The 26,637-nt window shown below is 67.8% G+C and overlaps 4 protein-coding genes across 7 annotated transcripts; 3 read left to right on the top strand and 1 right to left on the bottom strand.

Moving 5' to 3' along the window:
• Positions 1–392: 392 nt before the first annotated feature.
• Positions 393–4,116, bottom strand: PHYHIP (phytanoyl-CoA 2-hydroxylase interacting protein). Its single transcript, XM_057412625.1, has 5 exons — positions 4,047–4,116; positions 2,830–3,016; positions 2,070–2,244; positions 1,733–1,850; positions 393–1,613 (listed from the first exon to the last, which is right to left on the bottom strand). Exons 2-5 carry the CDS (start codon positions 2,992–2,994, stop codon positions 1,079–1,081), a joined length of 993 nt encoding a protein of 330 aa, XP_057268608.1. The 5' UTR covers positions 2,995–3,016; positions 4,047–4,116; the 3' UTR covers positions 393–1,078.
• A 1,587-nt stretch (positions 4,117–5,703) lies between these two features.
• POLR3D (RNA polymerase III subunit D) lies at positions 5,704–8,120 on the top strand. Of its 2 annotated transcripts, none has more exons than XM_057412624.1 (8): positions 5,704–5,869; positions 6,084–6,127; positions 6,221–6,366; positions 6,448–6,572; positions 6,648–6,819; positions 7,112–7,362; positions 7,620–7,772; positions 7,981–8,120. In XM_057412624.1, exons 1-8 carry the CDS (start codon positions 5,705–5,707, stop codon positions 8,101–8,103), a joined length of 1,179 nt encoding a protein of 392 aa, XP_057268607.1. In that variant the 5' UTR covers position 5,704; the 3' UTR covers positions 8,104–8,120. The 2 variants fall into 2 exon arrangements, with proteins under 2 accessions (XP_057268607.1, XP_057268606.1); XM_057412623.1 differs by having other exon boundaries at positions 6,445–6,572.
• A 1,064-nt stretch (positions 8,121–9,184) lies between these two features.
• PIWIL2 (piwi like RNA-mediated gene silencing 2) lies at positions 9,185–15,895 on the top strand. The gene is made up of 19 exons (XM_057412601.1): positions 9,185–9,462; positions 10,256–10,363; positions 10,448–10,558; positions 10,725–10,842; positions 10,945–11,069; positions 11,142–11,222; positions 11,350–11,463; positions 11,673–11,861; positions 11,970–12,054; positions 12,189–12,275; positions 12,429–12,569; positions 12,644–12,757; positions 13,068–13,256; positions 13,352–13,453; positions 13,854–13,942; positions 14,154–14,259; positions 14,964–15,217; positions 15,483–15,590; positions 15,709–15,895. The coding sequence occupies exons 1-19, from the start codon at positions 9,185–9,187 to the stop codon at positions 15,863–15,865; spliced, it is 2,556 nt and encodes an 851-aa protein (XP_057268584.1). The 3' UTR covers positions 15,866–15,895.
• Positions 15,896–19,893: 3,998 nt separating this feature from the next.
• On the top strand, positions 19,894–24,698 carry SLC39A14 (solute carrier family 39 member 14). 3 transcript variants are annotated; one of them, XM_057412634.1, is made up of 8 exons: positions 19,894–20,153; positions 20,233–20,425; positions 22,240–22,409; positions 22,845–22,967; positions 23,048–23,233; positions 23,440–23,647; positions 23,938–24,122; positions 24,385–24,698. In XM_057412634.1, exons 1-8 carry the CDS (start codon positions 19,908–19,910, stop codon positions 24,529–24,531), a joined length of 1,458 nt encoding a protein of 485 aa, XP_057268617.1. In that variant the 5' UTR covers positions 19,894–19,907; the 3' UTR covers positions 24,532–24,698. The 3 variants fall into 3 exon arrangements, with proteins under 3 accessions (XP_057268617.1, XP_057268616.1, XP_057268615.1); XM_057412633.1 differs by lacking the exon at positions 22,240–22,409 and adding an exon at positions 20,844–21,013 and having other exon boundaries at positions 23,596–23,647; XM_057412632.1 differs by lacking the exon at positions 22,240–22,409 and adding an exon at positions 20,844–21,013.
• Positions 24,699–26,637: the final 1,939 nt, after the last annotated feature.

The following is a 26,637-nucleotide window of genomic DNA, read 5'->3' as shown; positions in this document are numbered from 1 at the left end:
TGGTTCCCCATTGGGAACGCATCCCCAGCACCATCCCAAGCCACCCTCCCGGGTGGGTGCGCTGCCGCCTGCCGCCGATGGATGGTGGGATGCAGCACGCGCTCCCTCGCGCATCTCCTCCTTCGTCCTTCATGTGATGGCGCCTGCGGTGGGGGAACGGGGCTGCTCCTCACCCGCAGCCCGGATGGGAAGTGATGGGCGCCGGGGCCTCTCATCCAGCAGGGTTTGCAGTGATGGGCGATGCGGTGTTAAAACCGTGCTCTTGCGGCTGGTGAGAGCAGGAGGGTGTCCATTGCTATCACAGCACCTCCCGGTCCCCCCTCCCCACCCTGTCCCTCCCCTCCGGAGCACCCCCGGGGCTGGAGCAGGGACAGAGGCGCGGGACACGGCCGGGGTGACCGCACAGTTTATTGATACAGCGCCAGCACAGCACAGGGATGCTCGGGACGGGGAGGTGGTTGTGTCCCACCGGAACAGCGTGCAGGGGGTACACAGAGAGGGGAGCCCGCGGGGGCCATGCTGCCGACGGCTCATGCGGGGGGCTGCAGAAAGAGGGGGGGGACACAGGGCGAGGGGGGGGCAGCTCTGCTCCCCCACCCGGGCTCCTCCGGCTGCCATGGGGACGGGTAGAGCGGAGAGTGAACACAGCACGACACCAAGGGGGGACGCGGCGGTGCCGCCCCGCACCCCAAACCGGTGCCCCAAAGCGGGGGTCCCTGCCCCAGCACTCCTCCATCCCCGGGCGCAGTCCAGGACTGGGAAGGGGGGTGTTTTCCAGCCTCTCCGACGAACCCCGTGGGGTGGGGGGTAAAGGGATGCTGGAGGGGATGGGGGTCCCGCAGAGGATGCGCAGAGGCGGGCAGAGCGCGGGGCTCACGATGCGAGGATGGTGCTGGTCGGCCGGTCCAGGAGACGAAGGCTTCCTCCCGCTGAGCGGCCCAGGCTCTGCCTCAGCACCGGGCGAGCATCCCACCAGCTCCCTGCTGCCGCGGGCCGGGTTCCGCAGGCCCATCCGCGTCCTTCCCCCAGCAGCATCCATGGGTCCGTGCCCCCGGCCGGCCCTGCCCGAGGCCCCCCCTTAGCGCCCCACGCTGATGTTGCACGTCTTGCAGCTGGGGTCCTTTTTGGCGTTGGCGGTGGAGAGGCTCATGAGCTGGTGGCCGCTGATCTCCCCCAGCACGCCGAGGCTGAGGTCCACCGGCTCGGTGTATATGAGCTCCAGGATGCTGTCCTGGGCATGGCGGTACACCAGCTCGCCCTCCTCCACGCAGCACGTCAGGAACTTGTTGGAGGAAATGTCCAGCTGGGGCAGGCGCTCCCTGCAGAAGAGATCCCCGGAGGAGCCTTTGGGCGCCAGGACCAGCACGACGTAGTGGTAGGCGGTGTACATGCAGTAGAAGTCCGCGAAGTAGAGGTTGGTGTTGGGGTTGAAGAGGCGCTGGGCTGGGATCTGGAAGCGGTACCGGCCGTAGGGCGAGTCCTGGGGGGGCTGCCCGGTGTTGAACTCGGTGTTGCAGCTGAAGAAGATGCCGTGCAGCATCCCGCTGGTGGGGGAGCCGTGGCTGCCGCTGTTGTCCTTCAGCGACGGCTTCATCACGTTCCCGCAGTGCATCCTGCGTGCGGGGAGCAGGGGGGGCACACGGGGACACACACAGAGGTCAGGGATGCAGCCCCGGTGGGGAGCGGGTGTCCCGGGGGGGGGGGGGGGGGGGGCAGCTGGGAATGGGGGTACCTGACGTGCTGGAAATACTCCTTGTGCTGGTTGCGGTAGAAGACGGAGAAGCGCAGCATGCGCCCGGCGATCAGCTCCGCTTTCTCCTGCAGCTGGGCCAGATGCTCCTTGGCATAGTCTGGGGATGGGGACATCGGGGTGAATCCCCCCCCCCCCCTCCTTCGGCAGCCCAGCCCCTCCCATCCCATCCCATCCCACCCCGCAGCTCCCATTCCCCACACCTCCTGCTTCCCACTCATCAGCTGCCGCTCCAACCGGCCCCGGCTTGTGCAAGCTCCTGGCATCGCCCCCGTGCTCCCGGCTCCTGGATCCCAGCCCCGGGAACGCCTCCGCTCACCCCCGGTGCAGAACTCCACCGTCTCGCTCCAGCCGGACACCAGGTACTCGCCATCGCTCTGCTTCACGGCCGTCTGCACCGCCACGCTGTACTCGGTGCGGGGGCTCAGGAACCAGTGGCCCCGCACCGTCATGGGCAGCGGCACCGCCTTGGCCACCAGCTTGGTGGGGACATCCTGTGCCAAAGGGCTGAGGGTCAGGATTTCATCTCACACCCCCCCCTCTTCCCTCCCTACCCCTTCCCAATCCCGAGTGCTGCTGGGATGGGGACTCAGCTTCTCCCAACCAAGGGGGTGTCTTGGGGACCCCTGCTCCCAGCATCATCTCGTGGTGTCAAGAGGCCAGGGAGCATCACCGCAGTGCAGAGCTGTTTCTGTGGCAACGGCGGATGCTGAAGTCAGGAGACACAGGGGAAAAAAAAGGAATAATCCCCCCCCCCATTCCCCCCCCCTTTATTACCGGGGAGGAGGGAGGAAAAAAATAATGTTAAACATTAAATAGCATCACCCTGGCAACGGCGCTGCTAAAACCGGCCTGAGTGAGTGACTCGCAGCCATGCGGAGGGGGAGCGTGAGCGGCTTCGCGGGGCCTTGGGGGCTTGGTGGCACCTCGGTCCCCATCCCGGTCTCCTCCACCGTGTCCCAAGGGAGGATTTGACCCCAATTCGGCACTGGAGTGAGCACAAACGCTGCTCCCCCCCCCCCCAGCCCCATCTCCTCGACCTAAACGGGACCCCCGCGTCCCCCCCCACCCCGGCTCACCCGGTGCTTGAACTTGTTGGAGTTCTTGTTCTCCTTCTTGTTGAGGTCGATGAAGTAGTGGGTGACCCTCTCCAGGTCCCCCTTCTCCATCGCCCAGGAGATGCGGAAGGAGTCGCAGGTGATGTTGTTGATCTCGATGTTCTTGGGGGTGGAAAGCAGCTCCATGGCCGGAGGAGGTGCGGGGCTCCTGCGGGACACGCGGGGGTTGCTCTGGGGGTGCCGAACGCAACCGGGGGCGACCGCAGCCCACGGCGGCAGCTGCCGCCCGCCCGCAGCCGGGGGCCCGCGGCAGAGCAGATGGCACCGGGGAGGGAAACGGCAGCCGGCAGCCAGGAATAGGCAGCGGGGAGCCGGGAACGAGCCCGCCCGGGTGCCGCGGGGCCCCGGCTCGACGCCAGCGCCTGTTTCGGGGTTTGCTCAACACCGGGTGGGGAAAGAAAAACAAGGGGAGCGGAGGGAGGGATGGGAGCGGGGAGCGGTGCGGGAGGAGAGCCTGGATCCGCCTCTGCCCCGGCCCGCGGGCGCTCCCTGCCTCAGTTTCCCCTTGGCTGGCGCTGCGCTTCCCCCCCTACGCCATGGGGGGGGTTCTCACCCAAGGGTGGGGGGTCCGTGGGTGTAGCAGGTGCCAGCGGTGGCACCGAGCTATGGGGTGGTTGCTGGGGTGGGTGCCCCCCGCTTCGCACCCCAGCAAAGGAGCCGTGCCACGCTGAGGCGGGCACCCATCGATGCCTGGCGCCATGGGGCTGCCCCCCATGTACACCCGTGTCCAGGGGCACCCACAGCCGGAGTACCAACAGTCCGCAGCCCCCCCCGCGTCGCTGCACGGCATCACCACCATCACCACCATCACCACCATCATCACCATCACTGGTGCCAACACCGCTCAGCACCCACGGGCGCAGCCCCCCCACGCTCCAGCCACCCACAGCCCCCCCCCCCCCAGCCTCCCCCAGTGCTCGGCACCCACCAAACCCCCCCAGGCTGGTGTCACCCCACACCAGCAGAAGGTCACCGCTCTGGGGACACCGGTGCCACCCCAATGCCCCATTTGGGTGCCTGGCAGCGGCCAAGCGGGCTCTCTGCGGGCACACCGCGATGTGCCCGTGCCTCCGCATCCCCATCCACGCACCCCCCGTCCCCATCCACGCGCCCCGCGGCCCCCAGGCAGCCCCTCCTCCAGTTCCCGCTGGGAATCGCGCTCCCGAGCCGGCCCGTACCTGTCCGTGCCGGGGGCTGCGGGGACGCGGTGCGGTGCCGCTGGGGGGGCAGCGCAGGGCAGGCACGGGGGGAGCGCGGCCGCGGTACCCGGCGGTGCCGCGGTGCTGCCTGCGGCTGCTGCGCCCGGGATCCTCCCCGGCAGCTCGGGAGCAGCGCGCACCCTCCAGAGGAGGGAGAGGGAATGAGACCGATGGGGGGGGGAGGCGGAGGGGGGGGGGCGAACCCCAAAAGAGAGGCGAAACCGGTGCCTGTGAGCGGCGGGGGGGGCAGGACCGAGCCCGTTCGCCAATGGCTGCGAGCGGCGTCAGCGAGGGATGGGGGCAGCGGCTCCGCGCTGTGGGCGCAGGCTGGGGGTGGAGGGGGGGGCTGAGCCCATGGCACAGCCGGGACACCCCAACGCACCCATGGGGGGTGCAGGGGCTATGGGGGTGTTGGACCCCCCCGGCACCCCCCCGGCCTGCGGCCCCCGGGTTTGATGGGGGGGAGGATGCAGGGGCCGCCTGTGCTGCAGAACCAGGGTTTATCTGGGGGGGAGCACCCCAAAAACCTCGTTGCCTACCGGGTCCATGGGTGTGTGGGGTGCCCGTGTGTGGGGCAGGGGGTTAGGGGGTGTCGGCAGCCCGGCACCCCATGGGATTCAAATGATGCGAGGTGACCCCAAACTCGTCCCCACTGTGTGTGTGCCCCCCATTGTGTGCGCGTCCCCATTGCACAGCGCCCCACGGCGGGGCTCTGCCCGCTACAAAGATGGCGCCGCCGCTGTCACACGGGGCAGCGTAGTGCCCAGCACAAAGATGGCGGATCACTGGCGAACATGGCTGCCCTTAATAAAGATGGCGGAGACGGCGCCATAACGGACACGCTCGTCGCGCTGCGCGCATGCGTGGTGCGGACGTGAGCCCGTGGCTGCCCGGGCCGGGTAAGGGGCGGCGTGGTGCGGGTACGGGGCCATGGGGGGGTGAGCCCCATGGGGGGGGGGCGAGGGGGCCCTGATCGGGGGTGAGCCCCATGGGGGGGGGGGCGAGGGGGCCCTGATCGGGGGTGAGCCCCATGGGGGGGTTGGGGGGGGCTCTGGGGGTCTGAGCAGCGTGGGGAAGGGGTGCGGGAGGATCGGGGGGGCTGAGCCCCATGGGGTGAGGGATAGGAGCGGGCTGTGTTTGGGGGGGCAGTGTGAGGGGTATGGGATGGGCTGTGTTTGGGGGGGCAGTGTGAGGGCTATGGGATGGGCTCTGTTGGGGGGGCAGTGTGAGGGCTATGGGATGGGCTCTGTTTGGGGGGGCAGTGTGAGGGCTATGGGATGGGCTGTGTTTGGGGGGGGCAGTGTGAGGGGTATGGGATGGGCTGTGTTTGGGGGGGCAGTGTGAGGGCTATGGGATGGGCTGTGTTTGGGGGGGCAGTGTGAGGGCTATGGGATGGGCTCTGTTTGGGGGGGCAGTGTGAGGGCTATGGGATGGGCTGTGTTTGGGGGGGGCAGTGTGAGGGCTATGGGATGGGCTCTGTTGGGGGGGCAGTGTGAGGGGTATGGGATGGGCTCTGTTTTGGGGGGGGCAGTGTGAGGGCTATGGGATGGGCTCTGTTTGGGGGGGGCAGTGTGAGGGCTATGGGATGGGCTCTGTTTGGGGGTGCCCCTCTCCACCTGTCCCCCCGCAGGCCGAGGATGGCGGAGGGGGGCTCTGGCGACGCGGGCTCCGGGCCCAGCCTGCGCCCGGGGCTGCCGGGGGCACGGGGGCTGCTGGGGAGGCGGCCCGGGGCCCCCCCCGTCACCCCCGGCCGCCTGCCCTCCATCCGCTCCCGAGACCTCACCCTGGGCGGCGTCAAGAAGGTGAGAACCGGGGGGGGAGGGGGAACCCCAAACCTGCCCCTTGGGGTCCCTGCGGGTGACGGGGACCGCGATGGGGGGGATGCGGAGCGGTGCCGGGGAGCGCTGGGTGCGGGGCACGGCCCGGTCCCCGCCGCCGCCTCCCGCAGCCCCGGGGCCGGGGTGGTTTCTGCCCTGCCCGGGGCCCTGCAGTGACCGAGCCCTGCTCTCGCCGCAGAAAACCTTCACCCCCAACATCATCAGCAGGAAGATCAAGGAGGAGTAAGTGCCCCGGCTTCATCCATGGCGGTGATGGATGGAGCAGGGCCCCGCGGCCGTGGGGGTGCTGACTCCCCCCCCCTCCGTGCTCCCCAGGCCCAGGGAGGAAACCTCGGTCAAGAAGGAGAAGAAGGAGCGGGAGCGGCAGCGCGATGGGCACGGCCGGGGCCGGGGCCGGCCCGCGGTCATCCAGTCCCACTCCATCTTCGAGCAGGGCCCTGCTGAAATGATGAAGAAGAAAGGTAAAGGAGCTGCTCCTCTTCATCTGGGGGGTCCTGCCCTGCTCCGGGCTCACCCCGGCGCTGGTTCCTGGTCCCCAGCAGGCTCCTGGGACAAGACCGTGGATATGTCGGACTTTGGTCCTTCCCACATCATCAACATCAAGAAGGAGAAGAGGGAGACGGACGAGGAGACAAAACAGATCCTGCGGATGCTGCAGAAGGATGATGTGAGTGGGGCCGGGGTGTGGGGGAGTTTGGTGCCGGTGGGACAGCGCTGAGCATCCCTGCTGCCGTGCCCGCAGTTCCTGGATGACCCAGGGCTGAAGAACGACATCCGGAACAAGCCGGTGCAGCTGCCCCTGGCCCACTCGGGCTGGCTCTTCAAGGAGGAGTCGGGCGAGCAGGAGGATGCTGAGCCCTGGGTGCCCGGCCCCAAGGAGGAGAAGATGGAGCTGGACCCATCGGCGGTGAAGGGTGAGTTGGGGGGAGCTGGGAATCACCAAGGGGAACTCGGGGGTGTTGCTTCCGAGGAGCTCCCCATGAGCCATCAGTGAGTGCCTGAGCTGCATCCCCATCCCTGGCAGTGCTCAAGGCCAGGTCGGATGGGGCTTGGAGCGCCCTGCTCCAGTGGAAGGTCCCTGTCTGTGGCAGGCATTGGAGCTGGAGGAGCTTGAACCCAACCCGTTGCAGGGCTCTATGGACTGAGGGGGGTGTGGGGCTGCCCCCCTTTCCTTTCCCTGTACCCACCCCTCCTCTCCCTGTGCAGTGAAGGAGGAGCCCTGCGATGAGGCCCCCCCCCGGCCCGCGCCCAGCAGGGCCCCCCCCGGCTTCCCCCGGGACGTGCCGGTGTCGGAGCTGCTGCAGCGCCTGCGGCTCTCGGCCGAGGAGGAGCTGCTGTTCCTGCAGCTCCCGGACACGCTGCCGGGGCAGCCCCCCAGCCACGACACCAAACCCGCGCGCCCCGACCTGCACGGCGAGGACGCACCAGGGCTGCTGGGCAAGCAGGACAAGAGCCAGGTAGGGGCTGCGGGCACCGCTGGGAGGGACCTGGAGCTCGTGGAGAGAGGCCAGAGGAGGCCACGGAACAGCTCTGTCCTGGAGCCAGGCTGAGAGAGCGGGGCTGGGTCAGCCTGGGGAAGAGAAGGGGAACCTCAGAGCAGCTCCAGTGCCTGAAGGGGCTGCAGGAAACCTGGGGAGGGGCTTGGGACGAGGGGAAAGGCTTTAACATGGCAGAGAGGAGGCTGGGATGAGGTCCCTGTCCCGTGTCCCCGCAGGAGCTGAGGCAGGCAGAGAACACGTGCACCCTGAGCGACCTCCCTGAGGGACAAGTGGGGAAGCTGCTGGTCCGCAAGTCAGGGAAGGTGCAGCTGGTGCTGGGCAAAGTGACCCTGGACGTGACCATGGGCACCCCCTGCTCCTTCCTGCAGGTACAAGGTGTGGGGCTGAGCCCCATGGGGAGCTGGCAGGGTGGTGCTGGTGATGCCCTTTGCAGCCCATTCCAGTGAGGGCAGCAGGGAAGGACCCTGCTGTTGTCACCAGCGTGCGGGGGCTCCAGGGGGATGCTTCCCCCCCCCCCCCCCAGTGCCTGATGGGTTTCCCATTGGGCTGCTCATGGGTGGTTCTCGCCGGGCCCAGGAGCTGGTGTCGGTGGGCATCGGGGACGGCCGCACCGGGGAGATGATGGTCCTGGGCCACGTCAAGCACAAGCTCGTTTGCTCCCCGGACTTTGAGGCACTGCTCGAGCACCGGCACCGGTAGCGCAGAGGGAGCTGGGGGGGCCCATGGGGCTGGTTGGGGCCGCTGCAGCCCCTGGTCCCCCCCCGCGCAGCTCCGGGGGTGCAGGACCCCGCTGTGCCCCTGCCCGCGCCTGGGGACAAATGTGGAATAAACCCCTGGGTTTGCCCATTTCGGGCTGTTCCGTCTCATCCTGCCCATGGGGGTCACAGCCTGCGCTGCTTCCTCGCCATGGGGAGAGCCGGGGGGGTCCAGCATCACCCAAGGGTGATGTCGCGGAGCTGAATCCCCCCTGGATGCCCCCCAGGCAGCGCCGGTGGGCAGGGAGTGGGACTGCGGCTGCCCTTTGCCCCTGCTGTTGCCCCCCCGAATCCCAATTCACCCTTCCCAATCCTATTGTACCACCACGTCCTCATTTCCTTATCACAAATCTCAATTTATTTACCTCCTATCCCAATATACCTCCCAGATCTCATCTTTTTTTACCCCAAATCCCAATATACCTCCCAAATCTCCACTTCTTTACCCCAAATCCCAGTATACCTCCCAAATCCCAATATAACTCCCAGATCTCACCTTTCTTACCCCAAATCCCAATATACCTCCCAAATCTCCACTTCTTTACCCCAAATCCCAGTATACCTCCCAAATCCCAATATAACTCCCAGATCTCACCTTTCTTACGCCAAATCCCAATATACCTCCCAAATCTCAACTTTTTTGCCCCAAATCCTAGTATACTTCCCAAATCTCCACGTCTTTACCCCAAATCCCAATATACCTCCCAAATCTCACCTTTTTCACCCCAAATCCCAGTATACTCCCAAACCCCAGTTTATTTCCCTCTTAACCCCAAATTCACGCCCCCAAATCCCTATTTATTAATTCCCAATCCCAATGTACCCCCACCAAATCCCGCTGTACCCCCAATCCCGTTTGACCCCACCCCCGTTCCTTGACTCCGCCCTCTTTAGGCCCCGCCCCTCCTGGCGCTGTCCGCGGTGCTGGGCGGTGCGAAGGGGCGGAGCCACGCGGTGGGCGGGCCGCGCCTGCGCAGAGCTTTCCCGCCAGCGTGGTCGGGGCGGCGGGGTTCGAGGGCCGCGCCATGGAGCCGCCGCGGTTCCCTCCGGGTCCCGGTCCCGGTCCCGGTCCCTCCGCTCCGGGCAGGCTGCGGGGCCTGGCGGGCCGAGCTCAGCGCCTGCCGCCGCCCGGGCCGGCCGAGCCCTCGCTCTGCTCCCTGCTGCAGGGGCTGAGCATGGAGCCCCGCGGCGGGGCCCGCTGGGGACCGGGACCGGGAGCGGGACCGGGGCCTCGGCCTCCATCCGCTCTCAGCCCCGCGCCCCGCGGTGATCACGTGGCGGCGGCGCTGCCGGCCCGCGGGCGGTGAGTCCCTGCGGCACCGAGCGGCCGGGACCGGGACCGGGACCGGGCCCTGCGCTGGGCACGGGGGGGGCGCGGGTCGGGGCCTGTGCGCGGCTCTGGGCCCTCACTGCGAGGGAGGCATCGGGAAGGGAACGGGGCTGGAGCAGGGCCTGGAGGTGGGGAGGGGCTGAGGGACCGGGGGGTGCAGATGGAGAAGAGAAGGCTCAGGGGGGACCTGATCGCTGCCTACAACTGCCTGACAGGAGGATGGAGCCAGGAGGGGCTGGGCTCTGCTCCCAAGGGATGGGACGAGGGGAAACGGCCTCAAGCTGCACCAGGGGAGGTTTAGATGGAGCTGAGGATCAATTCCTGCCCCAGAGGGTGCTCAGGCATTGGAACAGGCTGCCCAGGGCAGGGCTGCAGGCACTGTCCCTGCAGGGGTTCACACCCCCTCAGTGCCGTGGGCCAGCCGTGGCCTTGGCAGTGCTGCGGTGAGGGTTGGACTGGAGCAGCTGAAAGCTCCTCCCCACCCTGCTCGATTCTCTTTGGGATTCTACCTCTGAGCCCTCTGATGGCTTTAGCCCAGCCCCGGGGGCAGCAGGATGGGGACCCCCCATGGCTCAGTCAGTGCTGGCCACCAAACCCGGGCGTTGGAGCCCCTTCAAGGCTCCTGGCCGTGGGGCAGAGCAGGGGGTGCTGTGCGTGGGGGGGTCAGCACAAGGGGGTTGGGGTCCCGGGGTGCAGGCTGAGCTCTGTGCGCACGCAGGGTGCTGTGGCGGGGCAGAGGGGACGCGCCACCTGCTCCCCCTGGCAGAGGAGCCCCCGCGCCGGCCCAAGGGGTGCCCAGTGCCGCTTCTGCACCCACCCTGAGCCCACCGGCGCCCCAGCGCCTCCCTCCGGCCCCCGCCGCCGCCAGCAGAGCGTAAGTGAAGCATCGGCAAGGTCCAGCCGCAGCCGGGGGTCTGGGCAGCACCGGGCTCACGCTGCCTCTTCCCATCTCGCCAAGGGCACCAGGGGTGAAGGCGGCACCGAAGGGCACAGCCCTGGCTCTGGGGCTGAACTCCGTGAGCATCCAGTGCCAGAACGAAGCCGTGTTCCAGTACCACGTCACCTTCAGGTACCGGCGCGGGGGCTCCCTCTTGCTCCCTGCATCCCCATAGCCACTGCGTGGAGCGGCCGCGGCAGCGCTCGGCAATGGGCTCCGGGCTTTGCCCCTCGAGGGTCTGTGGGGTCCGGAGCAGGGTTCGAGGGGTGCAGGGAGAGCAGGCGCTGCCTCCCCGCAGCCCCCAGGTGGAGTGCAGGAGCGTGCGCTTGGCCATGCTGAAGGAGCACCGGGCCGTGCTGGGGGACGTGATGGCCTTCGATGGCTTCATCCTCTTCCTGCCCATCCAGCTCCCGCAGGTGAGGGGCCACGCGACCCGTGCTGGGCTTGCTCGGGGCGGCCTGGGGCCTGCAGCCCATGTGGGGGAAGGAGAGCACCCACATCACCCATCCTGCCCGCAGCTCGTCACCCTGAAGGTTCAGAGGAGGAGCGACGGGGAGGAGGTCACCATCAGCATCCAGATCACCAAGGTCCTGGAGCCCAGCTCCGATCTCTGCATCCCCTTTTACAACGTGGTGTTCCGGAGGTGAGCGATGGCCCAGACCCTCCTCTTCCTCCTCCCCACCAAGCCTGGGCCCATCCTGCTTTTCCTCGCCAGGGTGATGAGGATGTTGGATATGCAGCTTGTGGGGAGAAACTTCTTTGAGCCCACCCAGGCCACCATGTTACAGCATTACAGGTGGGTGCTGGGCACCTCCTCCTGGCCGGGGCCATCCCTGTGCCCCATAGCAGCGGGCTGGGATGGGTGACCTCAGAGCTCCAGCTTTAACCCAGGCACCGTTGGGCATCTTCTGCTCCGGGCACAGGCTGCAGATTTGGCCAGGATACGCTGTCAGCATCCGGAAGAAGGACGGGGGCCTCTTCCTCTTGGTCGATGCCATCCATAAAGTGATCCGCAGCGAGTCCGTCCTGAACTTCATGTGAGAGGAGGGGGGGATCCCAGAGGAGCCCTGGGGGGCCTTAGGGATGAGGGAGGTTTTCCTGCAGCCGCGGGGCTGGCCTGGGTGAGGGCACCGCCGGCCGCAGGCACCAGCGATGGTGGCACCGCCGATGGCTGTGGGGCAGCAGCGGTTTGACGTGGGGCTCGCGTGGCCCTGGAGCATCCCCCCGAGCTCCTCCTGCCCCCCAGGCACAGCATCTACAAGCAGAGCCCGGGCAGCTTCCAGGAGGAGTGCGTGAAGCAGCTGGTGGGCAGCGTGGTCATCACCCGCTACAACAACCGCACCTACCGCCTCGACGACATCGACTGGAGCAAGACCCCCCAGGACACCTTCACCCTGGCCAGCGGCGAGGACGTCACCTTCGTCAGCTACTACAGGTAGGGCCGGACGGGGCGTCCCTTGGGAGCAGAGCCTGTGTTGGAGGGAGGGCCTGGGGAGCCCCGCGTGGGGGAGCGGGAGCATCTCGCCTGGTGCTGCTTTTCCAGCAAAACCTATGGGATCACCATCAAGGAGCTGGAGCAGCCGCTGCTCGTCCATCGGCCGAAGGAAAAGCTGACCCCGGAGGGGAAGGTGAGCCAGGGATGCGGAGCTGGGGAGCGGACATGGAGCCCCATGGCTCCTCCAGCCCCTGCCCTGCCCAGGGCTGGGCGAGAAGGGGCTGGCACCGTCCTTGGGGTGCTGAGTGCCGGTCCCCATCCCCGCAGCGCTGCTTGGACTTGGTCCTGCTCGTGCCAGAGCTCACCTTCATGACCGGGATTCCTGACATGAGGAAGGACAGTCGGATGCTGAAGGTCAGAGCATGCTGGGAGCCGGGTTGGAACTGGATGAGGTTGCTTCCAACCCAGACCAGTGTGGGGTTTGGTTCTGTGGAGGGGGACCCCCGGGCTGGGGCTGCTGGGGGTGCTCCGAGCCCCCCCCTGCAGCCGGGGCTGTTCCTGCTGCAGGACGTGATGGGGGCGATGCTGCAGAGCCCGCAGCAGCACTACCTGCGCCTCAGCAGCCTCCTGCACCGCATCCGCCACAGCGCCGAGGCCTCGCAGGAGCTGCAGCGCTGGGGGCTGTACCTCGCCCCCGACATCCACAGGGTGAGGGTCCTGGGGTGCCCCGCGGCAGCGGCGCGGCAGCGGCACGGCAGCACCACGGCTTCCTCCTCCCTTAGACCGAGGGCCGGGTGCTGCCCATGGAGAGGATCAACCTGCGCCACGGCTCCTTCACCCCCTGCGAGGACCTGAGCTGGAGCAAGGTGGTCGTGAGGGAAGCCTCCATCTCGGCGGTGAGCCCCTGCCGCAGCCGCGGCACCAACGCCCCCGGCTCCGGAGGCCGGGCATGGCTTCCCCCTGCTGCCATCCTGGCTCCCGACGGAGCTCCTCGGAGCCAGATCCCTTCCCTTGTTAGTGCTGGCATTGCGCTGCAGCCGGGTGCCTTCCCACCTCCTCCTGGCGCAGCTGGAGGCTGTAGGAGTGGGACGCTGGGGCTCCTCCGGGTCCCTCTCGGGATGCTTCCCCTCTCCCACGTTGCCCTGGGAGCCGATGGTTCAGCAGCCGCGGCCCCGAGCCCCATTCTGCCCTTGCCTCCCGCCTTAGATCTCCATGAATTACTGGCTCCTGATGTACCCCAAGCGCCTGCAGAACCTGGCCAAGGACCTGGTGGCTGCCATGGAGAGCGCGTGCGGCCCCATCGGGATGCGCGTGGGCCGCCCCGCGCTGGTGGAGCTGAAGGACGACCGCATCGAGACCTACGCCAGGAGCATCCGGAGCATGCTGAGCAGTGAGGTGGGGACAGGGCCCGGAGGGAGGCAGCTGGATGCTGGGGGGGGTTGCGCATCCCTTGGGCACCCGATTCCCGCTCCGGCTGCGATTCCCGGCAGGAGAGGGTGCAGATCCTGCTGTGCATCATCTCGGGCAGCCGGGAGGATCTCTATGCAGCCGTCAAGAAGCTGTGCTGCGTGCAGTGCCCCGTGCCCTCCCAGGTACGCCGGGGGCTCAGGGGCTGGGGCTGGGAAGCGCCCGGCGCCTCCAGCCTCGCTTTTCCCTGCTTCCCCCCCGTCCGCAGGTGATCAACGCGCAGACGCTGAGCGGGCAGCCGGGGAAGCTGCGCAGCGTGGTGCAGAAAGTGCTGCTGCAGATGAACTGCAAGCTGGGGGGCGAGCTCTGGGGGGTCGACATCCCCCTGGTAAGGCAAAACCCACTGGGAACGGGGCCCTGGCACGAGGTGTTGGGCACGGGCTTCCCGCTGGGGACAGGGCACGGAGCAGGAGCTGGGGGCTCTGTTCTGGCTGTGCCGTCCCCCTTGCAGCTGGAGGGATCCGGGCAGGGAATTGCCTGACTTAGCCCTGATCCCCGCCTTCCTTCTCCGTTCCCCCACGGCAGAAGCAGCTGATGGTCATCGGCATGGATGTCTACCACAACCACAGGAAAGGGATGCGCTCCGTCATCGGCTTTGTGGCCAGCATGAACCAGTGCGTGAGGCCTGGCGGGGGGCAGCTTGCCTCCCACTCCACCCTGGGAACACGGGGGGGTCCCACACTGGGATAACCGGGAACGGGGCAGAGCTGAAGCTGTCCCCGGCTCGGCACAGGGTTTGCGGTGGCTGGGGTGCTCCGTGTCCCGGAGGACTTTGGCTGGGGAGGGAAGGGGCAGGGCCTGACGCTGGTCCTGCTCCGCCCGCAGAGTCCTCACCAGGTGGTATTCCAGGGTGGTTTTCCAGATGCCGAACCAGGAGATCGCCGACAGCCTCCGGCTCTGCCTGGCCGATGCCCTCCAGCACTTCCATGAGGTGAGGCTGAGCCGGGGCTGGAACCTCCCCTGCGAGCCCCGGGCAGCCCGGGCCCAGTGCAGAGCCCAGGGAGCCGCTGCCTTATCGGGAATGTGGGAGCTTCCCGCCAGGATCCGCTTGCACTGGGAAGAGCCAGGTCCCAGCGGGAGGAAAGCGCCTTGAGCTGCGGGGGAACAGGATCTTCCCTGGGGATTCTTCCCTTCCCAATGCAGCTGGGGGAGGAACAGCCTGGAAAAGCTGGAGGGGGGCTTGGGACAAGGGCCTGCAGGGACAGGCCAAGGGGAATGGCTTTAACCTGCCCGAGGGGAGACTGAGATGAGCTCTGAGGCAGAAGCTCTTCCCTGTGAGGGTGCTGAGCGCTGGCACAGGGTGCCCAGAGAAGCTGTGGCTGCCCCATCCCTGGCAGTGCTCAAGGCCAGGTTGGACACAGGGGCTTGGAGCAAGCTGCTCCAGTGGAAGGGACCCCTGCCCGCGGCAGGGGTTGGAGCTGGAGGAGCTTTAAGGTCCCTTCAACCCCAACCCAGGCCGGGTTCCATGGGAAGGGGCAGGTTTGTGGTCCCCAGGCCCTGGCTCTGGGCACATCCGGGGCTGTCCATGGAGCTGGGAGGCAATGAATTCACAGCCATGAGTCCCAGCTCCTCACCAGGGCCTGATCACCCCAGCCTGCCCATCCCATGCCTGGTGTCTGTGCTCCCTGCTCGCAGATGAACCACTGCCTGCCGCGGAAGATCGTGGTGTTCCGGGACGGGGTGTCTGACAGCCAGCTCGACACCGTGCTCCGCTACGAGATCCCGCAGCTGCAGAAGTGCTTCGACACCTTCGAGAGCTACGAGCCGGGGCTGGCGGTGCTGGTGGTGCAGAAGCAGCACAGCACCAACCTGTACGTGCCGGTGGCCGAGCAGCTCGCGGCCCCTCCGCCGGGCACCGTCCTTGACCACACGGTTACCAGCTCCCAGTGGTGAGTGGCCGCGGCCGGCACCAGAGGGGTGCAGGAGGCACTGAGGAGGGCAAAGACCCCTCCATAGAAACCCTGTCCATAGGAATCCTTGCATGGGATGGGCTGTGTTGGAAGGGACCTTAAGGCTCGTCCGGTTCCGCCACGGGCAGGGACCCCTTCCACTGGGGCAGGGTGCATCCAACCTGGCCTTGAGCACAGCCGGGGATGGGGCAGCCGCACTCCCCTGCACACCCCCTTTCCCTTCCCTTCCCTTCCCTTCCCGCAGGCAGGATTTCTTCTTGCTGGCCCATCATTCACGGCAGGGCTGCAGCATCCCCACGCGCTACGTCTGCCTGCTCAACACGGCCAGCCTCAGCCCCGAGCACATACAGAGGTAGGGACCGGCTCCCTGCATCCCCCCCGGCCTTGAGCCCCCCTTGGTGCCCTCCTTGGGCACCCCGGTCGTGCCCCCGCATCCCTGCGGCTTCACCACGTCCCCGCGCCGTGCCCAGGCTCACGTTCAAGCTCTGCCACCTGTATTGGAACTGGCCGGGCACCGTGCGCGTCCCCGCGCCCTGCCGCTACGCGCACAAGCTGGCGTTCCTGTCGGGACACATCCTGCACCGCGAGCCCAGCGCCCAGCTCTGTGACAAGCTCTTCTTCCTGTGAGCCGGCGCCGCGCCGCTGCCCTCCCGGCCCTGCTTTAGTCCCTGGTTCCGTTCTGCTCCCGCTTCCTGGGCTTGGGTTTTGTTGCTTTCAGGGATGCTCGGACCCGGGCTGGCACCAGCGGGCTCCTGGGGCTCCTCTCCATGGGGTGGAACCAGACCGAGCCCCAGGCTCCGGCACTGGGAGGGCGCAGGGACCTCATCCCCGCACCCCCCATGGGTGCGAATCCAAGGGCTCGGGGGGGGGTTCGCCTGGTTCCTTGCCCTGCCCTGGGCTCAGCTGCCAGGTTCCAGTTTTCCTTTGCTTCTCCGAGCTCCCGTTTCGGGAAGCCCGGCTCCTGCTGGCGCCGTCCTGGAGGAGTCGCTGCTTTCCCAAGGAGGGATCTGATCCCATGTGCTCTGTGCTGGCGCGGCTCCCATTCCCAAGGGAAAAACCTCCTTGGAGTTCGCTGCTGCGCCGCGGTTGGGACCTCTCAGTCTGAAGCCGTTGCAGCCGCTCGGATCACTTGGGTTTTGCCTTTACCCCCACTTGTGCAGGAGGGGCAGGGTCGGAGGGGGGCAGGAGCCTCTCCCCTCCCTTTTAACGCAGACCAGAGCGGACAGGACCCGGTTCTTGCCCTGCTGTGCCCACGGTTTCAGTTCACTGCAATAAAGGCGTTGCTGGCACCGGTGCCTCCTGGTGCCGGGGTCTGGGGGCTCCCAGGGACACCCGGACCCCTCTGTTCGGGGCTGGAGGGCACGGGGAAGGGGACGCTGCAGGGCCTGGGGCACCGCAGCCCCCGCGCCCACGTTAATCATTGACCGTCGCCCATCGCCCTTTATTTGCCGGCCCCATGGACTTTGGCAGCGCTCGCCCTGCCCCGGCGCAGGGGGTGCAGTGTGGGGCAGGGGGGAGTCGGTGCCCCCAGAGGTGTCAGGGGCGTCCGTGGGGTGCCCTGGTCCCCCCCAGAGGGACCTGAGGGATGTTCTGTGCCCCCAGAGGATGCCTGGGGGGTGGCTGCTGGTGTCCTGTACCCCGGAGGGGGGTCAGGGGGAGGGCTTCATGGGGTGCTCCATGCCCTGGGGATGGGCTCCATGGGGTGCTCTATATGGTCCATAGGGTGCTCTATGGGGTATTCCATGGGGTCCATATGGTGCTCTATGGGGTTCTCTGTGGGGTGCTCTATGAGGTCTATGGCGTCCATAGGGTGCTCGATGGAGTCTATGGGGTTCTCTATGATGTGCTCTATGGTGTCTATGGGGTGTTCTATGGGGTGCTCTATAGGGTCCATGGGGTGTTCTGTAGGGTGCTCTATAGGGTCCATGGGGTGTTCTATAGGGTGCCCTAGAGGGTCCATGGGGTGCTCTGTGGGGTCCATGGGTGCTGTATGGGGTCTATGGGGTGCTCTATAGGGTCCATGGGGTGTTCTATGGGGTCCATGGGGTGTTCTATGGGGTGCTCCATGGGGCTCCCCCTCCCAATCGCGCCCCCGGCGCCGGGCGCTGCGCAGCGATGCAGCGGGAGGGGGCGTGGCTTGCGCGGGCGCTGGCCAATGGGAGCGCTCCCCGTGCCGCCGGCCGAGCGTGCGCCCTGCGCCGCCACGACCCAGCGGAGCGGAGCGGAGCGGAGCGGGACGGACCGGAGGGAGGTAGGGACGGAACGGGATGGGAATGGGATGGGAACGGGAACGGGAACGGGAACGGGAACGGGTAATGGGGGGGAACAGGAGGGGTGGGAACGGGGGGCGGCGGGGACCCGGGGACGGGGACCGCGGGGGGGGCGGCGGGGAACGGAGCGGGAGCGGGCCCGGAGCCCCGGGATGGAGACGGGGATGGGGGAAGGATGCGGGGAGGGACGCAGGGAGCCGCTGAGGGGGCTAGGGCCGGTCTGTGGGGTCTGGGACCCGCATGGGCAGCGGCTCTGGGGCTCGCTTTGGGACTGCCCACGGGGTCTGGGGCCGGGTGAGGGCGTAGGTGCAGGCAATGGGGGGATGTGGGGCAGGGGAACACAGGCGCAGGGCCTGGCGCCGCTGGTGCAAGCTCTAGGAGCGCGTTTGGGGCAGGGGAGTGGGGGCCCCAGTTTGTGTCGGGTGGGAGCTTGTTATGGGGTGGGGAGCGCAGTTTGGGGGTGGGGAGCGCAGTTTATGGGGTGAACCCAGTTTGTTGCGAGGGAGCCCCCGTTTGTGCGCACAGGACCCGTCCGTGGGGCTTGGCACCGCTCTGGGGCCTGTTACGGGATGGGGCAGGAGTGCGGGGGGGGGCAGCGAGGATCGATGGGTGCTGGGAAGTGACCCCGCGGGATGTGGGAAGGGGAAGGGCCCTGGGGTGAAGCGGGGCAGGAGGCGGGAGCGGGGTGGGGATGGCTCCGGGGCTGCTCCTCTGGGAGCCGGCCCCTTCCCAAGGGATGCTCCCGGTGGAGCGCGTGCAGCGCAAGCGCTTCCTGCCCTTGGCGAGGCCGCCGGGTGGAAGCGGGGTCCCGGCTGGGGTAAGCGGGGCGCTGCAGCGGGAGGAAGGATGCGGGGATGGGGATGAGCAGGGACCGACCCCGTCCCGGCATGGGGCGGCTCCAGGACGGGCCTTTGTCACCGTGGGCTGAGCGCCAGCCCCTGCGTGTGCCCCATCCCGGGAAGAGTTGCCCCATCCCTGGCAGTGCTCAAGGCCGGGTTGGACGCGGGGCTCGGAGCACCCTGCTCCGGTGGAAGGGGCTTTGGGCTCCTTCATCCCGGCCCGTTCCGTGCCCCATGCGGGCCCTCCCCGTGGCGGAGGCGTCGGGGGCCGCTGGAGGGGCAGAGCCCGCGGGTGCCGGCGCTGCGGGACGGGACGGGACGGGACGGGAGGGGTTAAACCAAAGCCTCCGCGCTTAAAGCTCGGCAGGAGGCGGCCGGAGCCCCCCCGGCCAAAGGTGCCAGAGCGGCGCTGAGCCCGCAGGAATGCGGGGTCCTGGAAGGGGAGCGGGGCCCGGCCGGGTCCTGGCAGCTCCGGGTTGTTTGGGAACAATCCCCGGCTCCGTTCTTGGCCGTGTCCTGGGCACGGCCCCGGGCCCCCCCTGCGCTGTTACCGAGGGGTGTCCCCAGCGCACACCCCGCTGGGGTCTCGGTGTCCCCGGTGCTGCCAGCGCAGGGTCCGTGGTTCCCGCTGCCCTCACGGGTCCCACCCGGCTCCGGGCGCTGCCCCGTGGGGACGTGCGGGGCGTGCGGGTGCAGCCGGGTTCCCGCAGCCTCCGTCCCCTTGCATCGATCCCTGCGCGGCTCCTTGCGATTACCGGGGTTAAAGTGCACCCCTATGGAGGTGCCGCCCTGCGTGCGCGCACGGCCCGGCCCTGGGGGCACAGACGGGACCTGGCGGGGGGCCGGAGCGGCCGCGACCCCTGTGAGACCTCACCCCATGGAGCTGGGCTGGGGTTGGGGTGCGGGATCCCTGCGTGGGGTCGCTCTGCGGGGATCCCGAGGAGCTGTGGGGCTGGAGAGCCCCCGGGAGCCCCAGAGCCCCCGGCACCGCCGGGGAGTGGAGAGCTGAGATTGGATCCGGGTGCCGGAGGAGCACGGGGGAGAAGGTGCCGGGGCTGGGTGCTCCCGGCCCTGCATGAGGCTGGTGTGGGGCAGGGACCTGCCATCGGATGGTGCTGTGGGGCAGGGACCTGCCATCGGATGGTGCTGTGGGGCAGGGACCTGCCATCGGATGGTGCTGTGGGGCAGGGACCTGCCATCGGATGGGGCTGTGGGGCAGGGACCTGCCATCGGATGGTGCTGTGGGGCAGGGACCTGCCATCGGATGGTGCTGTGGGGCAGGGACCTGCCATCGGATGGTGCTGTGGGGCAGGGACCTGCCATCGGATGGGGCTGTGGGGCAGGGATCTGCCATCGGATGGGGCTGTGGGGCAGGGACCTGCTATTATTATGTGGCTGTGGGGCAGGGATCTGCCATCGGATAGGGCTGTGGGGAATCGGGCTGTGGGGCAGGGATCTCCCATCGTTACGGGGCTGTGGGGCAGAGGAGCTGGGGGCTGTGGGGACACCGACGCTCACTGCAGTTTGTGCCTTCTCTTGCAGCCCCCCCGAGGCTCCGCGATGCCCCGCGCCGGGCGCTGGTGCCGGCTCCTGCTCACGCTGCTCTGTCTCCTGCGGTGCCCGGCGCGGGCGGGCGCTGACACCGCGGGCTCGGGGCTCTCGGCAGCCTCCTTCCTGCGGGACCTGCTCCAGCGCTATGGGGAGAGCGGGACCCTGAGCCTGGCGCAGCTCAAGGCGCTGCTGACCCGCCTGGACGTGGGCCTGGGGCCCGGCAACGCCTCGGCGCCGCGGGGGAACCTGTCCCGGGTAAGAGCAGGGCTCAGCAGCGCCCGGCGCTCCCGTGGGGCTGCGCGGGCTCATCCCGACCCCTTCCCTGCCTCCGCAGTGCCTCAGCTCCGGGGAGCTCTTCGCCCTGCACAACCTGAGCGCGGGCTCGGCCGTGGGGCCCCGCGAGCTCCAGGGGCTCTGCCCCGCGATCCTGCAGCAGCTGGAGAGCGGCGCCTGCGGGGCCGGGCCCGGGGCCGCCGAGCGCGATGAGGGCGAGCAGGCGGAGGAGAGCAGGCCCAGCGCGGCCGAGGGTAAGGGGGGGTCAGGGCACGGCTCCCCTGCGCCGGTTCCGTGTCCCCACGGGATTCCCTCGGCACGGAAGCGCAGCGTGGGCTTGGGCCCGGTCGCACAGGGAGAGCGGGGAGCTGGGCGCAGGATGAGCCTTCAGGGGCGGGGAGGGGGGAATTGGCCTCCACCACACGAGCTCCCACGCAGCCAAGCGCTGACGGTGCCCGCGGTGTGGGATCGGGCTCAGCGCTGCCTGCCCCCGTGCCGTGAGGCTCTTCCAGGTGTCCTGGTGGCTCCGTTCCCCCTGCCCTGAGCAGTGTCCGTGACCGCATCCGCACCGGAGCCCCCGGAGCAGGGATGGAGGAGCCGGAGCCGGTTGTCCCCGTGCCCCGCGCCCGGAGCCCCGGTAATGTCTGGCCCCGGTCTCTTGTCGTTCCGCAGCGTGGGGCTTTGGTTTCCTCAGCGTGTCCATGATTAACGTGGCCGCTCTGCTCGGCGTCCTCATCGTGCCCTGTGCCGGGAAGCCCGTTTTCGGCCGCGTGCTCCCGTTTTTCGTGGCGCTCTCCATCGGCTCGCTGCTCTCTAACGCGCTCTTCCAGCTCATCCCAGAGGTGCGCTCCACGTCCCGGCCCCGGCGCCCGCCCCGCTCCGCCCGCCCCCTCCAACCGCTCAGGCTCAGGCTGCTCCGGGGCTCCGCAGGCTCTTCCCGCCCCTCCGAGCACCAGGAAACCCTCAGCATCCAGGGCTCTTTGTGCTGGGGGAGCCCCTTCAGGCACTGGAGCTGCTCTCAGGCCTCCCCTTCAGGAGCCTTCTCTTCTCCAGGCTGACCCAGCCCAGCTCTCTCAGCCTGGCTCCAGAGCAGAGCTGCTCCAGCCCTCGCAGCAGCTCCGTGGCCTCACTCCCGCAGCTCCAGGTCCCCCCGGTGCTGCTGCCCCGCGGCTGGAGCAGGACCCGAGCTGGGGACGCTGCATCCCCTGCGCTCCTCCGCCCTGCAGGGCCCCATGGGCTGGGTCTGCTCCGCAGCTCTGAACCCCTGGAGGGACGTGCTCAGCGCCATTGCTGCGGGGGCTGAGCTGGGCGCAAGCATCGGTGTGAGAGCCCAGGGAAGCAGCACCTTTCCCAGTGCCTTCCTTTTACCCCTCTCTTGTTTACGAGGCTGACGTTCCCACATGGATTTAGGCTCCCACGAGGTTCCCTGGTGCTCCGATGGGCCGATGGACACATTGCAGAGTAATTGTGTTGTAATTGCGTGCTTCTGGAGCTGAACCAATGCCCTGGGCCCCGCAAATCATGGGGGCTTCCTCGCCCCTCCTGGTCCAGGAGGCTTCACGGGGCTCCGAGATGGATCCAGTCTCCCTTGAGCCCTGTGCTCAGGGTGCAGGAGCAGAGCGCCCTCGGCTCTGCTGGGCTTTGCCCTCCTGTTGGGCACCGAGCACCCGGATCCGTGTGGTTTTCCCAGGCTCCTGCTCAGCTCCAGAACTGCCTCCGTGTATTTGCCCCCGGCCACGCTCCAGCCTGGCAGCGCTGCGGGAGCAGGATGGAGCGTGCGGGGCGCGGGGGGCACCGGGGGCTCGCTGGTGCTGGAGCGGCCGCCCCGGTCCCGCAGGGGCTCGGCAGCGTCGCCGGAGCTCAGCTCCCTCCCGGCCGCTTGTGCCGCGGCTGCTTCCCGAAGCGCTGCTCCGCAGCCGCCGGCCCCGGTCCCCCCGCAGCAATGAAGCAGCAATCACTAACCAATGTCCTCTTCTCTCCTCCCCTTCCCCCGGATCCCCCCCTCCCTGCCCTTGCCCCCACCGCTCCCGTGCTCCGCTTGGCCGGGGGGGGTTTGGCCCTGCCGCAGTCTGGGGGTTCGGGTTCCTCTGCGTCACCGTCATCTCCCTCTGCTCGCTGGTGGGAGCCAGCGTCGTGCCCTTCATGAAGAAGACCTTTTACAAGCGGCTGCTCCTCTACTTCATAGCTCTGGCGATTGGAACTCTCTACTCCAACGCCCTCTTCCAGCTCATTCCCGAGGTAGGCTGAGGGCCGCGGGCTCGCTCCTCTCCTGGCTCTTGGGGGCTCTTTCTCTCTCCCTGGGCGCTCGCTGCCGTCGGAGGGAGCCCGCAGCGAGGTATGGAGGCTGGGAGCCCCTTGGGAGGGCACTGGAGCTGCTGCTGTGCCCCTCTGGGGACGGGAATCGCCTCTGGGCTGCTCCAAGGCCTTTCCTGCCCTTGGCAGCCCTGCAGGCAGGTCCCTCCTGCCTTAACCTGCGTTAGCATCCCCGCCGCGCACAGGGCGTGCACCCACGGGGCCCAGCGTTTGCTGGGGAGCAAGGGAGATGGAAGGGGCACAAAGGCATCGGGAGCTTGTCCCCAGGGCAGCTGCTGCTGAGGGAGGTCAGGGCCCGGCAGGGCTGCCCCGAGGCGCTGGGGCCGGGGCTGCTGCTCAGAGCTGTCCCCGTCCCCGCAGGCGTTCGGGTTCAACCCGCAGGAGGATTATTACGTGTCCAAGTCTGCCGTGGTGTTCGGGGGCTTCTACCTCTTCTTCTTCACAGAGAAGGTGCTGAAGATGCTGCTGAAGCAGAAGGACCAGGTGAGGCTGGGCAGGGCCCAAAGGAGTCCGGCTCGGGTGGGAGACGTGGCTGACATCCATTGCCCCCCCTTGTCCCACAGCACCACCACGGGCACAGCCACTACGGCCCCGAGGCTCTGCCCTCCAAGAAGGACCAGGAGGAGGGGGTCACGGAGAAGCTGCAGAATGGGGACCTGGACCACATGATCCCCCCCGTGAGCAGCGAGCGGGACGGCAAGAGCCCCCCCGGCGACGAGAAGGTTGGGGTGGGCTCCCTCTCGGTCCAGGTTCGTGCCACTCGCGTGGGGCTGGGGGGCAGAGCATGGGAAGAGAGCAGGTTTGGACCCCGATGCGCACAGCACCGATGGGGCGGGGAGGGATCATCCGGTCCAGCCGTATGCATCCCTATGGCAAAGTGCTGGGGGTGGCAAGCGGCGGCGCGGGTGCAGTGTGCAGAGGGGGCTGCGGGTGCTGAGCGCCGGGTGCTGTGCAGGACCTGCAGGCCTCGCAGAGCGCGTGCTACTGGCTGAAGGAGGTGCGCTACTCCGACATCGGCACCCTGGCCTGGATGATCACCCTCAGCGACGGGCTCCACAACTTCATCGACGGGCTGGCCATCGGAGCCTCCTTCACCGTCTCCGTCTTCCAGGGCATCAGCACCTCCGTGGCCATCCTGTGCGAGGAGTTCCCGCACGAGCTGGGTACGTGCATCCGCAGGGGAAGGGTCCCCTCGGATCTGCTCCTCCCGGGTGTTCACTGGGACAAAGGGGTGGGATGGGTCTCTAGGAATAGAGCCGCCGCGGTGAGGGCTGAGATTTAAAAGGCAGATGGAGCCATGGGAAGGAAACCCACCCAGCCCAAAGCTCCCGCTCCAGGAGGGGCACACGGGCTCTGCTTTGGGGCTCAACAGCCACATTGCAGCGCCTGGCCTGGGGCTGAAGCAGGCGCTGGCTGTGCTCCCTCCTGACCCCGCTGCGCTCTGCTCCCGCAGGGGACTTTGTGATCCTGCTCAACGCGGGCATGAGCATCCGCCAGGCGCTCTTCTTCAACTTCCTCTCCGCCTGCTGCTGCTACGTGGGGCTGGCCTTCGGCATCGTGGCCGGCAGCCACTTCTCTGCCAACTGGATCTTCGCTCTGGCGGGGGGGATGTTCCTCTACATCGCGCTGGCTGACATGGTGAGTGCTGAGCCCGGCTGGGGCTTGCACCGGCTGCCCTCGGGCACCGGGAGCACGGGGGGTGCTGTGTCCTGTCAGCATGGATGCTGCTTGCACTGCGCTCTGTCGTCCCAGAGCACATCCTGGGCTCTGCATTCCTGGAGCAGCTCCTGGGCTCTGCATTCCTGGAGCACATCCCGGGCTCTGCATTCCTGGAGCACATCCCGGGCTCTGCATTCCTGGAGCATATCCCCATCTCTGCCACCCTCCCTCCTGTCCGCAGTTCCCTGAGATGAACGAGGTGAGCCGGGAGGACGAGCACAGCGGGAGCGCGCTCATCACCTTCGCCATCCAGAACGCGGGGCTGCTGACAGGCTTCACCATCATGGTGCTGCTCACCATGTACTCCGGCCAAATCCGGATCGGGTAGCGCCGGCCTGGCGCAGCCCTGCCCCACGGAGTCCAGTTTGGGGTTGTTCTGGGGGGGGAAGGGGTATTTCTGGGGGTTTTTCCTTTCTTTTTCCTGCCGCAAGCATTCAGCGGTACCTGTGCGAGCACTGGCATCACACTACGGAAGAGGCGGCACTGTCCAAGCTATTCCATAGACTCGGATTTGGTTTGAGGCTGAGGGGAGCCTCAGGCCCTCTCCCATAGAACTGAACTGACCGGAGGACTCTTGCCAGTGTCGTGTCCCTCCTCTCCTCGCACCTCCTGGGCAGGATGGAGCTGGCAGAGCAGAGCCGCGCTGCTCCCCCTCGGAGCAGTGTGATGGGATGTGGTGCTTCCCTTGACCCCTTTGGGACAGAGCCTTGTGCAGGCAGTGCTGAGGAAGAGGAGGCTGGGGCAGCGTTTGAGCCTCATCCCTGCTGCCTTCGGAAGCGTCTCTGGAGCCACATCTGGATCTGCTCCCATTGTGCCCCAGCAGCCCAGGCTCTCCATGGCACAGACACCAGCGTTCCGGGGTGCAGGGGGGGTGCCACAGACTGAACCTCTGCCCTCGGGAGCAGCCGGAGCTGGCTCCCAGGCGCTTCCCAGCGCTGCTGCTGGGCTGGTTCCCAGATTCACCGCGTGAATGGATCGATTATCACATTGATAACGCTGCTGCCGCCCGGGTCCCCTGCGGTCCCTGCACCCCTCAGCCCCGGGCCTCATCCTGCATCTGGAGCTGTGCCTGTGACTGTGCGGAGGAGCAGGAGCTGGGCCAGGGATGGAGGAGAGGTTTGAGGAGCTCTCGATGGCTTCGTCCTCGCGGCACCAAGGAGCTCTTCGCTTTGTCCTGGTTACGGAGCTCAGCACCACGGAGCACCCTTCAGTGCAGGGGTGCCCACAGGGAGGGCCGGGCTCTGCTCCATCCCCGCGGTGCCTGCTGTTGCTGTGGGTGCACATCCTGAATCCCTGCTCCCGCGGGAATGCTCCCTGGGGCCGCGGGGCCTGCCTCGGGCCCCAGCCCCAGCATTCCCAGGCTCCAGGTTGCTGCTGGAGCTCCCTTCCCTGCGGGAGAGCCGCGTCCTCCCCCCCACACCCCCGGGTGTGGCAAAAGGGAGCCCTTCCAAGGGCAGTGCAGGCTCTCCCAGGGAAGCAGCTGGAAGCAGTGGCATTCCCGGGCTGGCAGGAGCGGGTCAGGCACACGGAGGGGAAGGGGGAGAGATATTGGAGCGCCTGGGAGCCCTCAGCGTTCCCAGAGGGGGGAACGGGATAGGATTCCCCTTGGAGCGGGGTCACCTTGGAGAGCTCCACGACGCAGAGACACGAAGCTCCTGGGGAGGAACCTTCCAAGGGAGGGGGCTCGGGTCCCTGCCCTGGCAGCGGCAGGATGAGGACGGAAGTGCCCCCAGCGCCCTTTGTGCTGGCTCTCGGCCGCGGCTCCGTCGGCCCCGCGGGGGGGGGGAGTGGAGGTGTTTGTACAAGCCCGGCAATAAACTCGGCTCGGGGAGGACGGAGGCTGCGCCGGGCTGGGAGCGCCGCTGCCTGGGGCTGGTCTGGGGGAGGGCTGGGGGGGGGAGCGGGGCAGCGCGACCGAGGGGGAACGGCTCTGACCCCCCGGAGCCCCGCTCTGTTCCACCGGAGCACGGAGCTCCAAGCCCCTGTGTCCAGCCTGGCCTTGAGCACTGCCAGGGATGGGGCAGCCACAGCTTCTCTGGGCACCCTGTGCCAGCGCCTCAGCACCCTCACAGGGAAGAGCTTCTGCCTCAGAGCTCATCTCATCTCCCCTCTGGCAGGTTAAAGCCATTCCCCTTGGCCTGTCCCTACACCCCTTGTCCCAGGCCCCTCTCCAGGTTTCCTGCAGCCCCTTCAGGCACCGCAGCTGCTCTGGACGGGTGCGGGGCGGCTTTGTCTTTACCTGCCCCTGAGGCAGCTGCGGTGCGCGGGAGGCTGCGGCCGGGGTCACGGGGGGTGAGGCGGGGTGCGCATGGGGTGATGCCTTCAGCAGGGGGTGTGTTTAATGCTCTGGGTGGTGATGATGATGATGATGATGATGATGGTGGTGGTGGTGGTGGCGATGGCGTGGATGTGTCCCAGCCCGCCCTCCCGCCAT

This window comes from Pezoporus wallicus, unplaced genomic scaffold, assembly GCF_028554395.1.
Source record: "Pezoporus wallicus isolate ANWC-B61680 ecotype Strahan unplaced genomic scaffold, APGP_CSIRO_Pwel_v1 contig_13296, whole genome shotgun sequence".
NCBI classification, from domain to species: domain Eukaryota; kingdom Metazoa; phylum Chordata; class Aves; order Psittaciformes; family Psittacidae; genus Pezoporus; species Pezoporus wallicus.
This window is presented reverse-complemented; position numbering and strand designations above follow the sequence as displayed.